At 44.8% G+C, this 15,048-nt stretch overlaps 1 protein-coding gene across 2 annotated transcripts in view; it reads right to left on the minus strand.

Annotated features, from left to right (window-relative positions):
• The window catches only part of AXIN1 (axin 1), a 72,132-nt gene that overhangs the window by 26,245 nt on the left and 30,839 nt on the right, over positions 1–15,048 (minus strand). For both annotated transcript variants that reach the window (XM_062503500.1, XM_062503498.1), the window contains exon 3: positions 5,302–5,442. In XM_062503500.1, the coding sequence (XP_062359484.1) occupies positions 5,302–5,442 (141 nt within the window). The remainder of the gene's footprint in view (positions 1–5,301; positions 5,443–15,048) is intronic.

Here is a 15,048-nt window from a genome sequence, read left to right on the forward strand (position 1 = left end):
TCTTTAAGGATGAGAATCACAACAGTTAAAGAGTTTTGCTGCATTGTGGCGCAGCCTTTTCTAGACTGGACAGTAACAAAACAACTGCAACTTCACTTTTCAGAGGGAGAAATAAAAAAAACTGGGGAATTATTTTAGCCATCGCTGGTCAGTATCAATAGTCAACATTTCAGCTTAACCAGTGCACAAAACCCGGGTGCCAGAACACAACTTGCACACTAAAGCCACACGGCCATTCGCAGGGAACACGGCATTATGTTAGAAAGTGCAATTTTTCTTTCTTTCTCTCTCTCTCTTTTTTTTTAATTCTCCTCAGCAGCAGTCCCAGCGGAAAGAGCGACTTTTGTTCCCAGCACAGTAGCGAAAGGCTGATAATGGCCTCTAATCTATCCGGCTTCAAACACATGTTCAGCCCCGCTGTGCTGCCTTTGATGTCATTTTAACTAGATTCCCCAATGCCACCTCTGAACTTGGAACATTCCTTCGTTCAATGTACTGTGCCAACTCAACCAGAGGAAGCAAATTCAAAGATAAGCACTTTAATTTTATCCCAACAAAACCTTATTCAATAGATGGGGGGAAAGCAAGGAAAACCAATACCATACTTTTGTTTTCCTTTTGTCAGGTAGCTTGCTTTGAGATATTTTCAATAGATAGAGAAATAATATATATATGAAAAAATATTAAACTATTTTTTATAGTACATCTGCTTTTAAAATAAAACTTTCCAAACTGTTTTTCCTTGTTTCATCACATGATTTTCTTTAGCACCAGAAAGCTCAGTGCTGAAATGCAATGAGGGAAGAAGAGTATTTCTATTGTTTATTTAATGATAATGCAATGAGTTTACTGCTGGGGAAATATGGAGGCTCTCTCCCCTCTCCAAACTGACCTACAGGAGCCTCTGGTGAGCAGTGGTTTGGCTATGGCTCTGCAGTTGGACTCTTCTGACAAGAGATGTCTTTGCTTCTCTATAGACAGGCTTCAAACCCAACCCATTATGCCTAACACATTGGAAATAATGATTTGGGATCTTTCAAATTAAAAAGCTGCCGAACTTGTTTGAATATAGGAAAACCTGGGGTGATTCTGGATCACTAGCCTTAGGAAGAGACAGGAAACAAATACACAGCCAAACTGGTATCTTCTACCAGTTGCTCTTATCAAAGCACCTCTGTCACAAGACACTTTTCTCACATAAAGAAGCATGACAGGAAAATCACCAAGCATTTTGGTTAAAAGCCAGTCATCCAAAGAACAGCATTAAACCTACAAGAGTTTTTGAAGCAATAATCACTGTCCTAAATCCCTTTGTTTGGGGGGATTGGCCAACCCTACTCTGGAGCAGGTTTGACTGGAACTGGGGAAGAAGGAGCATCCCTCTGGCTAAGCCCACAGCCACCGAGGGCTTCCTAAATGCCTGGGGAAAGGCAAAGCTGTCGCCCAACTAAGATAAGCCAGGACACCTGATAAAAATAAGACACAGAGGAAGGAGTATTGTTCAGCTGCAGCATAACACTAGGCTGAAGAGGAGACATTACCTCCTGTTTACTATGTAAGCTCTTGAAGAAATCAAGATAGATATGGACCTAATGTGTTTCTACACCCAAACTGGAACATCACATGGACATTTAACAGTTTCAGCTGCTGCCTGCTGCCTTCCTACCTACAGTTGCCTTCCTACCTACAGTTGCCTTAACTTGCCTCAAGCATCTCTGTTGTGACAACCTCTCCCACCCACAGACTCACCTCCTCCACTTGGGAAGATGCTATCCCCAAGAAGGGTTTTCTGAGACAGCAAGAGCAGTTTAGGACTGTGCTGGAAATGCTGCTGAAAGTCTGGGGCAGGTTCTGAGCAGCCCACGGGGCAAGCAGAGCCCCAAATCCCTGACTTACCACTGACCCTGCACTGAACATCAGCAGTGAGTGACTTGGCCCCACCTGTGGCCCTGGCATTGCTGGACCGGTGCTCACCAGAGCCTCTCACCGTGTCCTCCCCAGACCTTGCCTCCACACAAACCAGCTAAAACAACACAGCTGCCCTGCTGATTATAAAAACAGGTTTCAGAGAGATGACCAGAGCTGTTTTGCCTACAAGGGCAGAGGAATTCCTATGACACAGGAAGACTGAAAAATAATCAGTGGAGCGCAGGCATTTAAGAGCAATGTTTTTTAAGCCACTCAAAAAGCAAACTATTCCAACAACAGGGACTGATAACATACTCATTATATAAATTAAACCCATTACAATAATATTTAACAGCGCTTGGAAAGACATCCTGTTGAAAGCTGCCCTTTTATGTAAGTGTGCTTATAACATCACAGTTTTACAATCTTTGGTGAGCTGGCTGCTTCCAAAAAATTGCCCCAGCTCAGGAGCTGAGATAGGCAGAGCATTGCTCAGGTCTTTGCTAAAGGCTTTGCATGCAGCCACTTCCAAACCCCATGTTGCTGGGATCAATCCAATATCAAAGCTTGGAAGGGAACTGGTACAGCAAATGCTCTGTGCCTGCCTTCTCCACTGGCCTGAACTGGCCAGCACTGAACATCATGCTTTGCTCTCCTGGTTTATAGGCATTCCTCAGTTAGCCAATGTTTGCATCCCAATTGTCCAGACACATCTTCCTCTGATGGAGGGTCTGATGGAGGTTTGTGCCTTGGATCATACCTCGTTCATGTGCTGCCTTGGAGCAGAAGCCAGATTTCTTCATTACTGAGCATGACTGCTGTGTGTAAACAGCACACAGAGGGAAGAGCCTTGCTCATCAGCAAATGAGGCTTTTATTGCCATTTTCCTCAGAGGAGGCCTAAATTCAAAGCACTGAGACATGTAAGTCTTGTCAAGCAGCAGGAGTCCCTTCTTTAACTTCATCTGGTTGTTCTTCATTTTTGCTGCCTTGAGCAATTCTGCAAAAATTCCTTTGAAACTCGGAAGGCATATAGGTTCAGCAGTGCCATGTAAAATCCAAGTAAAATCTGGTGCTGGAGTTTTAAAGCATGTAATGAAGAGCAAGTGTTGAAAACAGACAGTTTGTGTAAGTCAAAGGTCAAGGCTGTACATCCAGAATCCCAATTTTGGATTCTGCATGCATCCAGTTTGAGAGGCACAGAAAGAAAGGTTCACCCTTATGAAGTTCAAAACCGACTTAAAATGAACCACTAGGATTGGGTTAGTTATTAGCAGAAGGCAGTGCACAAGTTGGTGGTAATTAAAGTCCTAGAAGCAGCCTATGGTGGGTATAGGAAGGATAAAATGCCTCAAGGAAAAAGGAGCATAGGATGGCCAGTAAGAAATTATTCTGCCTGGGAAAAAAACAAATTGTGGCTAGTGAAATAAAAATTAGGAGGGTGAAGAACTCTGGCATAAATGATCATTACTTATCACAGGTATAACCATCAGTGCAGCCCCATGAGGCCGCTGGACCAGTGGGAGAGGAAGTGCTAAAAGCTAATTAATTTTGAAGAGTTCTCACATCTGTCTCTCCTGATAACAAGAAGTTACATGGCTCCTGCTAGCTTCAGAGCACTCCTCCATATAAATGGATGAATATTAAGAATTGCAGAAGGATGTGGCAGAGCAGCTGGATTTGTATCAAAGACAGTCTTTAATTAGTGGTCGTCTACAGGGTTCTGTCCTGGGGGCATCCTCCTCCTCCTCCCAGGCCCCTTTGGCCAAGGTCTGCCTCCTCTGTTTTACAACATGACATGGATAATGTGTCAGGGTGCAGAACAGACTCACAGCTGCTCCTACATCGCTCCAAGCCTCTGTGGAGCCAGATGAGCAAGCTACTGGCTCAGGCAGGGTGACCACCACAGACACAGAAACTCCCTGGCCACATTGCACACTCCCTGTGTCACTGTATGAACTCTGGGCAGGTGGGGAACTGTGGCAGCACCCATTAACAGCATCCATGGCACAGGCTGGAAAGTTTCTCCAACAACATCTGACAGCTCCTGACACTCACAGTGACACTAAACGAGCCTCTTGGAGGACTCTGTGTTTACAGCACTGCCATTAATAAAATCTTCTCCTAATTCTGTAAACCTGTCATCTCTCGCCTGAAGAATCAAAGGAATTCTACTCTACAGAAAGACACTTTGCATTTGCACTACTAAAAACCAGACCAAACAGTGAATGTTTTTCCCTGAATCCTTTTTTTTTCCCATCAGAGATGCAGTCAAAATGAAATCTCATAAACCCTTTTTCCCTTCTTTGCAGACCATCTTTAAGGAAGGCATTTCATGGGTGAGATAAAGGGTGCTGTCATGAGAGACAGAAAGGGAAAATATACTTGGCTGGGGCTTCTCAACACAAGTTGTGTTAAAGTGCAGTAGTCAGCAGACAAACTAGAACTGGTCAGTCACCAATCCCACTGCAGAGCCATGACAGACTGAGCTGTTTCTCTCTCTGCTGTGCTGTGTCCAGTTCTGAGTTTGTCAGGACAAGAGAGACACAGAGCTCCTGAAGTGAGTCCAGTGGAGGGCAACAAAGGGACTGGAGCATCTCTTAAGAGGACAGGCTGAGGGAACTGGGCCTGTTTAGCCTCAAGAAGAGATGGCTGAGAAGGGACCTCTTCAATGGCCATCAACAGCAGGGAAGCTTCAGAAGATGGACCAGGCTCTGCTCTGCGGTACCCAGCAACAGGACAAGAGGCAATGGGCAGAACCCAATGCCCAGAAAGTTCCACCTGAACACGAGGAAGAACTTCTTCACTCTGTAGTGACCAAGCACTGGAAGGAATTGTCTAGAGAAGCTGTGGAGTCTCCCTCACTGGAGATATTTCAGAACCATCTGGAGATAATTCTGTGAAACCTGCTCTAGGATGACCCTGCTTAAGTAGGGAGGTTGGACCAGACAACCCCCTGTGGTCTCTTCCAACCTGACCCATTCTGTGATTCTGAGAATTTGGCAGCATAAAATCTCAAGAGAAATACCCAGGTAAGTAGAAGGCTCTGTCTAACATTCAGAAGATAAATGTATCTCAAATCTGTTACTACAAAGTCATCCAACATTACCAATTCTTACACCTAGCTTAAGAAACATTGCAGAAACTCTGACCGAACGCCATTTCTTTTAGATCACTCAAAAGTACTTTATGCTGCAAATGTTCACAAAACTGGCAAGGCTGAGTAGCCTGCACAGTGACAAAGTAACTGAAAAGAAATGGAGAATGATCTTGACCATGGTCTGTTCAGACACTCCCCCCAGCCCCAGCTGTGGCCAAGCCTCTCTCCCAGAACAAGCTGAGAGCAGCACTGCTGAAGACACAGGTGGCTGTGCCCCATGCTGGAGTTACTTACACACTGCTGTCTGTCAGGGACATGGTGTCGGCATCACTGGACATGCTCTGCTGCTCGCTGTCGTTGGCACTGGTGGCTGGTGCCAAAGCATAGCCCGTGTTGACATAGTAGGGGTTAACAGGCTCTCTCCACGACCCATGCCTGTGAGAGAAAAATGAGAGTCAAGTTAGAAGGACACAACCTTGACCAGGCTCTGCATCATCAGGCAGAAGGGCTCTGCCTGGAGCCCCAGCACCAGTGATGGGCTACAGAATAAGCTGTGTTCACACGAAGTTGCACTGACACAGCCATGAAGAATTTGAGTCACAGCTGGAAGAAAAAAAGGAATTAATGGAGTAATGAAGATTATACTGTTAGAGATAAGGGAGGGAATGAGACTGTATGGAAGAAATCCTGTTTCCATCAGGGTTTATGGACTTCATGGGCACTGCCATTCTATGAGCAGCTAAAAACAATACCTAGGTAGCACAACTTTTTCTTAGTCAAAATAGGCTTCTGCTCTTCCAACAGGAAGAGCTCACCCATTTTATGCTTACTTTAACATCCCTCTTTACCACAACGTGTTCATGGAGGTGAAGCAAGAAACAGCTGCTGCTCAGAGCACAGTACCTAAAACCAACCTCCAGCGTTGCACTGAGATACATTGGACACTTGCAAATTCCACCAGGAAAGACCACCTAATCACAACCTAATCACACTGGCTTTTCCAGTGGACAATCTGCTCAGGGATCTATGAAGGCTGGTTTGTACACAACCCATGCCTTGTTATTCATGTACACATGCAGGCCAGCCTCGTTCTCTTCAGCAAAAGGTCAGGAAAGGAGGCTGCCTGCAGCAGCTAACCTGGGAAATGAGTTCCTTGCTCAGGAAGAGACCCGATGGTGAAGCAGCCTGTGAACAAAGCAGGTACAAATTCCTTCATGCTGACTCTGCCACCAGCACAGAAAAGCCTCTGCTGCCAACGTGCTTCCAGCTCTGCCACCCTGCAGAACAGACAGGCCATGCAGGCATCTTGTTCTCCTGGAAGTCATTTTGTAATATGCCAGAAGAAGGAACAAGCTGAAATGTTCACATAAAGAGCACTTAATCTCCTGCTCTCCCTGCCTGCCCCTCTGCATGAAGAGCAGCATTTTTAAAACAACTTGAAGTTGATGAATTCCTGGGTTTTCCAAGCTCTGAAAATCAGAGTCTTGTTTCAGTTCAGATCACAAAGCTCATCAGCATCATTAGTAATTTATTTAGTAACTCAGTAATCGGCACCTGGTGACTGTGATTTGCAATGGGCCCAGTGCAAACATCTCCATGAAGGGCAGATCATGCAACACATGCATGTTTCCCGTTCTGCCAAGAAAAGTTGATTCTGGTTCTACTGCAGTGGTTAAAGTCCTACAGACAACAGAAAACAGCCCCTAACCCAACGTGTTTACATTTAGACAAGACAAGGAAACCCATGAGAAACACAGATGGAGGGACCAGAGGTGAGGAAGACACCAGCAAAGGGTAAAGCTGACATTTTCTGTAAATCTCTACAGAGTATAAATGCAGGACAGGCACTGCACGAACTGGGACTAGCAGAGAGCCCATTTAAGGCAGAGGTTTTTGGATGCTGTTATGAAAAATATGGTACACTGTGTACCAGGATGGAAGCAACACCGAAGTGTTTTAAAACCTGAACTGGACAGGGTTACAGCCTTTAGCTAATGCACTGCTCACCCAGCTCCTATTCACCTGCCCTTTGGGTCCTCAGGCACACAACCTATCTCCTTTGTAACTCAAGGGGTCACGAATATTCACTGGTCACTAGGAAAAATCATACTGGATCCGTTAGAAACAAATCACTCTCCTACTCTCAGAAAGAGAAAACTATCCTGTGTGCCACAAACCAACAAAAACTCCAAGTTACTTCTCCTTGGATGATGAAGCTCAGCATAACTGCAGAATGGTGCAAAGAGCATTCAACACTGAGCCAGCTAGGGCTTTTCATGGCTGTTTGGCAGAAAGGAGCCTTGTTTCTCCATGCTTGGGTACAACACAGTCAGCTAGGGATGAGCAAAGGGATGCTTTGGGATGGTGAGTCACCACGGACACCTTCTAGCATGCAAACTTTCTATCAGTTGCTGCAGATGTGCACTGGAGCAAACTCATTTCTATATTCCATCAGCTTTCTAAGGCAAGTACTGGAAATAATTTGAACAAGTTCTCTCTAAAAAGCAAGGGATAATAAGTGAAAACCTTACCAGCCCCCTTCAGCCATTCTCCCTGTGCAGAATGGTCAGTTCTGAACATTAAAGGAGCACTGTGCAGTGCAACCCTCCTGTCAAATCCAACATGACAGTGGTGTGATGGAGGCTGAGACAACCTCTTAAATTGAGGCAGGAATGATGGATAGCTCAGGCCTTCCCCGAGGGCAAAGAGAAGGATGATTTTTGGACAACCTAATTAAAATATAGCACCAACTTCCAGTGGACGTCTTGCCAGGACTCTCTGGAAAAGACATGAATTTTTCTAGCAGTATACTAAGAAAGCACTCAGATATACAGAATAAAATGCACAGGGCAATCCATTCTCCTTTGTAGCTGTTGACATAAAGACAGAGCAGCAGACAGCACCTGAAGAGGTCACTGGGTGTGGAACTGTGATGGCTGAAGAACCAAGAATGAGCAGATGGGTCCTGGGAGGTCCCTGCCACCTCTGGAGGAGCTGGGATGGCTGGGCTCTCCCACAACACTCCCTGGCTGTGGTCTTTTCACTGAGGATGCAGCTTTGGTCACAACTGTTGTATTTAGCTAAAATTACACACTTAAGCATGTATACAGCAGGGATTACTTCCATTTTAGCTCTGCCTCTAATACATCAATGCAAATATAAACTTTTGGTAAGCGTAAGGAGATGGAAGTGGTATAGGATTTCAAAGCAATCATAACAGGTTACATTACTTTTGAGGAATCCATCTGTATTCAATCCTTCTCCTAATGTTCTCTCTCCCTGACAGCTCTCTTCAGCTGGCTCGTAACACTATTTGAATGTTTTGTGCCGTGCCTCTGAAGAACGCTTTCAACATCTATTAAGAGGAAAACATTAAAGGAACATGGAGTCTAACAAAAAAAACTGGTCACTTCTGATCTGGGAGGGGAGGCTGCTTTAAAAGGGATTCAGGCACCCTCAGAGCGATTTGAAATGTCAGCTAAAAACCTCACATACCAAACTCCATGCACTGATAAGGGTGATAAAAGGAAAGGTGAGCATTTAAAGTTAGACTTCACAAAAATTCCTGCAGCCTTCCAGAATTTTATTTCATTTTTTAAGACAGAAAGAGCAATGAGCGATTTTGAAATGAACACAGAACATTTCATACATTGCAGAAATAAAGCTGCATGTCTCTTCTGCAGCTCTCAGTTGCTCAACCCTCAAAATAATCACATAGGGAACAATTATAACAAAGATCAGAGCGACCCGAGTAAGTCAGCCTGACCAGCTGCCTTTTCTTTGCATAAAGCCCTCTGCTGATCACTGCACATTCTGGTAATGCCGACAAGGGCCTAAACTGTAGAAAAACAGCAAGAATTTCCTTAAGGCTTCCTTCTACCTGTTCTGGGTTTATTTTTGCATGTTGTCTTGGCTGTATCCCATCCATCCCCAGCTCTCACTCCTCTGACCAAGCACCCAGCTCTTGGGACATCAGCACCATCAGATCCTGCAGTCTCAACGTAAGCAGAGAGATGAGGTCCTCTTCAGTACTCTTGCTCTTTGTGGAGCTCCCACTGCATCCTGAGTCCCTAAGGGCATCCTTTTCCTTCCAGCCTGGGAACCCCAGTCTACCTCACACAACTTCCCCCGATGGCTATTTCCATTTTAAATCAAAGATGCAAAGTCCCTAACCTTTGCCAAACATGTTACTCTGCTCTATGCAAAAATCCCAGGGTTGGTGTGCTCTGGGGAAGCATTGCATCACCTTCAGCACCCACAGTGGGAGGAAGAGCTCACCCATCCTGCCTCCAAATCCAAATCTGAGTGGCACTCCCTTTGGTTCTCACCTGTTATGTACCTCCTTCATTGATGTTCTTCATCAAGCATGGGAAAAAACCCACTAAGGCAAGAAGAAAACTTCCTTGAATATGAAAGGCCCCTAGGCAACTGATTTCTGTAGAATTTAAATTTTCACTGGAGGGAATAAGTTGCACAACACTCTACTGGCAGGTCTGAGAGACACGGTCTTTCCAAACCTACTAGAAGCTCCAGCATGGCTGGAACAGCTCCCAGTTTAACAGGGAAGTTCATCAATCCATCAGTTTTCATTGTTATCACCTTCTCCAGCTCCAGCACTAAATTTTTATGGCACTGACATTTTCTGGAAGAAAATCTTTCCTCAAAAGAACCAAAGCTGTGATAGAATCCAGGCAGGCCTCCTCTTGAAAGGGTGCTCCACCTCCCTGACTTGGAAACTCCAAAATCCCTGGTGGCATGGGAAGCTCCTCCAAACCCCTGCACTACCAAGGAAGCAGCTGTTTGAGACACAGTATTAGCAAATCCAAGAGATAAAAGACTCATGAGGCTGACAGCCACAAAACTCTAATGCATTCTCCCTAAACAGCTCTTGTAGAAGTTTTCCTCCCATGCCACGGTCTGAATCTTTGATCATCACAGTTTTGTTGAGCAGCTCATTTTTAACACAGAAGAAATCCCATTCTTCAGATGCCATGAGACAGCTGATAACCAGCTGAACTTCATGAGTCACCTTGGACAGCTCTGTGCTGCTGGAGTTCTGGGATGTTGGCAAGTCCCACAGAAGGATACCCCAAAATGTGCTCTGCAGAAACTCCAGATGTCGCCCCACAGTCCATGGCAGGTGGAGGAGCTGAGATGCCTTTCCTCCTGCACTGCAGTGATCAACCTCCCAGCAGGACACAATTCCTCCTTTCCTCCTCTGGGGGGTGGTGCTTGGGCTGAGGGATGGTACCCTGAGAGCACAGATCAGGGCTGCAGCTCAACAGGACCCAACTCCTCCTTCTGTGCTCCCATCCTGCTCTTTCACATCAACTTCTGAAAAAATAGTTCCAACTTCTGCAGTCCTGTATTTCTGAAAATGACTATTTCTAGGAAACCAGCACTAAGCATTACTCTTATCTGGTATCTCGGGTCATTTTGCATTCGTGACTGGGAGGATGCAGTGTAATGCTGAAACATCCTTCCAGCTCGTTATTTTGACATGTTCCATTTATTCAGTGTGGAAAAATAAAATTGAAAGTTACTTACTTCCATCCAAGAAATAAAAAGTCCTTCTAGAATCACAGCTGGCCCCTTCCAAAACTTACATCTACCAACAAGCAGGTGACTGTCATATCCTTCATGGAGTTCCACATTTCAATATCATAACCAGTTAATCAAATTAAAAGCTGCACATGTTGGTTTATGATGTATGGGCCAAAGCAAATCCCTTCAGCATGTCTAAATAGCACGTTCTGACAAGAGTGTCCCAGCAACAGGGTCACCTTTAAACAAGAGATTACAATAGCATCCACCACAGATTCTGACTTACAAGATTAGATTAATCCACCACCTGAACAGAAAAGTCCGTAGGACCAACAACTATCACAGAAGTAGTATCATACAGCTTTTCCCAAACCATTATCATTGGAGTGTTTTGGAGCTAAGAACAAAAAGTCTATGAAGATGCAAAGCTGAAACCTTCCCTCCTGACTGGGTTTGATCTGCGCTAAAGATGCCAAGTCGGCTCAAGAGGTTAAAATTGGGGATTTATCTGATAATCTGATTGCAGATTGTTGGGGTTGCTCCACTTAACACTCTTCCCAATTACCCTGGTACTCAGACAATGCTGTGCATCTCAACTTTATCACTGCCAATGTCAGGCTAATCACATGTGTTCCAGGCAAGGGCAGCTTCTTCAAAGATCACATCAATTCTGGACAAGTTAATCTGTTCTTTGAGGTCTACAGATGGCTCTTGCCAAGAAAGCTCACTTCCAGCTCTGCAGCCGGCAAGCACAGTGGCCCCAGCGCTCTGCAGAGCATTACAAAGGAACCAGATCAAAGTTGTGTCTTACAAAAAAAATGAAATCTGAAGTTTGAAAAGCAACAGCAGCCTGTCACTTGTAGGCTTAGACAACTTCTGCATGCTCCAGCTATCAGGGAATTTATGATTACAGTCTGGCTTTTAAAAGCTGATGAAAAAAACCATGCTCTTTAGCACTCCTTGCCTTTGCAAATCTGTATCTTCTTCCCTGTGTATTCATCCTCCCACACCAGAGGAAGAAGGGAAATAAATAAAAATGTAACTAAAAGTACAGATAAGGGCTCTTCTTCTCTTTTCTTCTAAGGCATTCAATTCCATTTTAGGACTATATGGAGATCATTTTACGGGGAGCTTCAGCAATTATTGTAAAGCATTAAAGTACAGTTACAAAAGCTAAATCCAAGATTTACCAGACTGAGTTTCAAGTTTCTAACTCCTTTGCATTTACCAAGGACAAGCTACTTCTTAGGCAGGATTAATGTACAGAGGATGCATTAATTTGCAACCAGTAATTTAGATCATAGGATACAGCAAGGTGGGGGAGAGAATCTAGGAAGGAAGTTGAAATACAGGAAATAAAATGTTTGCCTTAGGAGGCAAATAAGGACTAGATAGGCTGAATATTGTGGCTGTACTGCCCTATCGCCACCCTAACTTTCTTAGGAAAGGCTTTCAGACAACAGGATGAAACCACTGTGTTCCAAGGAAACTGCAGAACAAGTCCCTCAAGATTTCATCTGACTGTGCATCTCCAAACCAGCCCTCCCAGCTCCTCCTTCCCAATGGAGGCGAGGCTGTGCTCACTCATCACCCCAGTATAATACTGGATTTTGTCCTCTAGTTACAGATTTAAAATCAAAACTGCAAAAATCTGAGTCTGACAAGCAATAAAAGCAAGTCCTTCCTAAAAACAATGCATGTCTTCCCTAGAATAAGACCACAAACCTCATTTATTTAATAGCTGAAAGCACAAGACATTATTTAAAATGAAAAAAGAAAAAAAAAAAAGGGCAACATAATGTCTGCACAACAATTAACAGGACAATTGGATCATCTTCCTGAAATAAAGCAAAGGTTGCAGAACATTCTGTTCCATATCTAACAATAACAGGTATCTGCCTAGATTAATTTATATATATTAGCATGAGTTTATACCATAACATAGTAGTTTTGTGTGGTTTTTAAAATGATGACATGATTCATATGAATCCTTATCCATCATGAAAGGCTGACAATATTAGGGACATTTTCTATAAAATATACAGGATATTTGGCTGCATTAATTGCAACTGAACAAGAGCCTCACTGCTTTAAAGCAGCCAGGCTGCATCAGCCATCCAAAAGCTGCTGTAGTGACTTAAGAAGCTACAAAAGAAGGGCAAACCCAGCACTGTGTGTGCATTTTGGATATCCAGGGTACACTGCTGGCACCCATGAGCCACGCTCACCTCCATGTCCTGGCCTCTGCCAGGCAATACATCACAGGAGAACTGTTTTTAATATCTTACTGGAAGGGACAGAATAAAGCTTGTGCAGGGATGTGCTGAACACCCACACATGTCAACCCCTGAGATGAGTGGGACCTGAGTCCTCATCCCTTATTTTTTGACCCTCCAAATATGTTCTCCCTGGGGCTAGCACGGACACAGGTAGAGAGGGCTGATAATGCAGTCTCCTTCCCCTGCTTAAACTGAGAGCTGGAGAAAATTCAGCAAGAGGCTGATTGGCAAGAGCTCTCCACTCTGCTAATTGGCTTCTCAGATTGAAATGACATCTATGTTTAATACAAGTGATTTCATATATATATATATGTGTGGTTAAGTGGATGAACACACAGAGCAGGCATTTCAGACAGCATTTCAGTGCCAGCTCCCTGCTCTCTGCTTTCCTTGGTGACTGTCCCAGGAAAATCTGGGCTGCTGGAGAGGGGAAACACTTTGCAAAGTGCTGTGGAGATCTTTGCACAGGCCCCTCTGCTTTTAGCCCCATGGTTTCACTTGGGAAGGCAGCTGGGAGATGTAAAGGAGGTCCAGAGGAAACAGTTCTTCCCAGAAGAGGCCACCATGTCACAGATGGAATAACAGCAGCAAACCTCCCGATGGTTCAGAGGCTTCCATGCTGTGCCAATCCAGTGACCACCTTCCCTGCCTGCAGCCCGGGGTGCTGCTCCCTCTGCAGATGGAACAGGCAGCCCAAAGTGAGTCCCAGCATTCCGACACCCACGCACTGCGGCTCCCGGCCCGGAGCAACCCCCTCGCCCGCACCGAGAGAGCCTTCGTGGAACAAATTACTTCCAAATGCCTGGCTCTGAGGCACAGGGAAAGTGGGAAGCCCAGGTTTGTACCTGGGTCTGCTCACAACATAAAGAAGGCAGCAGCTCCACTTAAAAACACCACTGCCTGCAAACTATCAAATTAATCCCAGGATTTCAACAGCTTTTCTTCATTATTTTTTGTCTCAACCAAACCACAAATTTACCTAATGACTAAACCAGGCGAGCGAGTACTTTGTTTTCCAGACATCAGGAACGTTTCTAACGGGATCCAGGTTTTCAGAACACATGCTTGCCCAACGTCAGGCAAGGAGGGAGAAGTTCCATTGCTGAGATGCATGTGTTTGATGCTTTTTTTAACTCCCCCAAACCTGCCAGTACTGTGGTTGGGGCATCTCTGAGCCCTGAGCCCAAGGAGAGGCACTGAGAGGGGTGAGGAGGAATACAATAAGAACACTGTGTTCCAGGAATGACTGAATAAAGGCAAGAGCATGCTTTTGGCCAGCAGGATTCAGCGCTGTAACTCCGTCTGCCACTTTTCTTCTCTGTCTGAAGCAACGTTGTTTGTCCATGCTTCTCTGAAATGGAAAGTATTTCCTCTTGCCTGCTTGTTCCAAGGAAAGATCTGAGGAGGCCTGGTATAACCAGGCAGAACTGGGGATTCTCCAGTGACTTGACTCTCTTTGCCAAAATTTCTACTCAACAAGAAAGGGTTTACAAGAAAGAAATTACGAACAGATTTCTCTGCAAATTCAGTAACTTAAGACCAAGATCTGCAGAATGAGTAAGTTTTTGGATGAAAACAAAGCATCCACCTTTGGCCAATGACTCCAGATCATTCCCTTCCTTCCTACGTACCTACCCGACCTCTGGAGTGCTCAAAAACGTAGGCCAGGGCAGGGACATCCCCAGGTGCATGGACCACACTGGGGAATGGGAGCCACTGGAATCCAAGGGCTAAATAAGACCACAGATGCTCAGTCCTTCCTTGGACCACCAAAGTTTTTCAGGAGGGCACCAATCCCAGCACTGCAATCCACTGCTGTATTGCTTTCAGGGATAAATTTCCCCATACTTCAATCACAACAGTGGTATTGCAGATGGCTGAAATGAAAGGGGAAGATATGCAGCTCAGGGGGGCTCTGCTTTACAGAGACTACTTGCAGCTTTGACATTAAACCACTTGCCTGTACCACTGGGCCATGTAATATAAGCTGAGCTGCACAACCACAGACTTGCTAGCCTCACTTGAATTCCCCTCAAAACAATGGTATGAAACTCAATACTTGTTACCAATTCATTGCCAACAAACTTGGAATTTTAATGAAATTACAAACTTGGATAGCAGAAGAAACCAGCTGAGGTAATATTTTGAATGCCTATGAGGCACCTAACTTAGCACCTCTAAGCCACTCAGCTTTGCTTATGAAGACCTTTGACAAAGC

Source organism: Cinclus cinclus, chromosome 16 (assembly GCF_963662255.1).
Source record: "Cinclus cinclus chromosome 16, bCinCin1.1, whole genome shotgun sequence".
Classification (NCBI taxonomy): domain Eukaryota; kingdom Metazoa; phylum Chordata; class Aves; order Passeriformes; family Cinclidae; genus Cinclus; species Cinclus cinclus.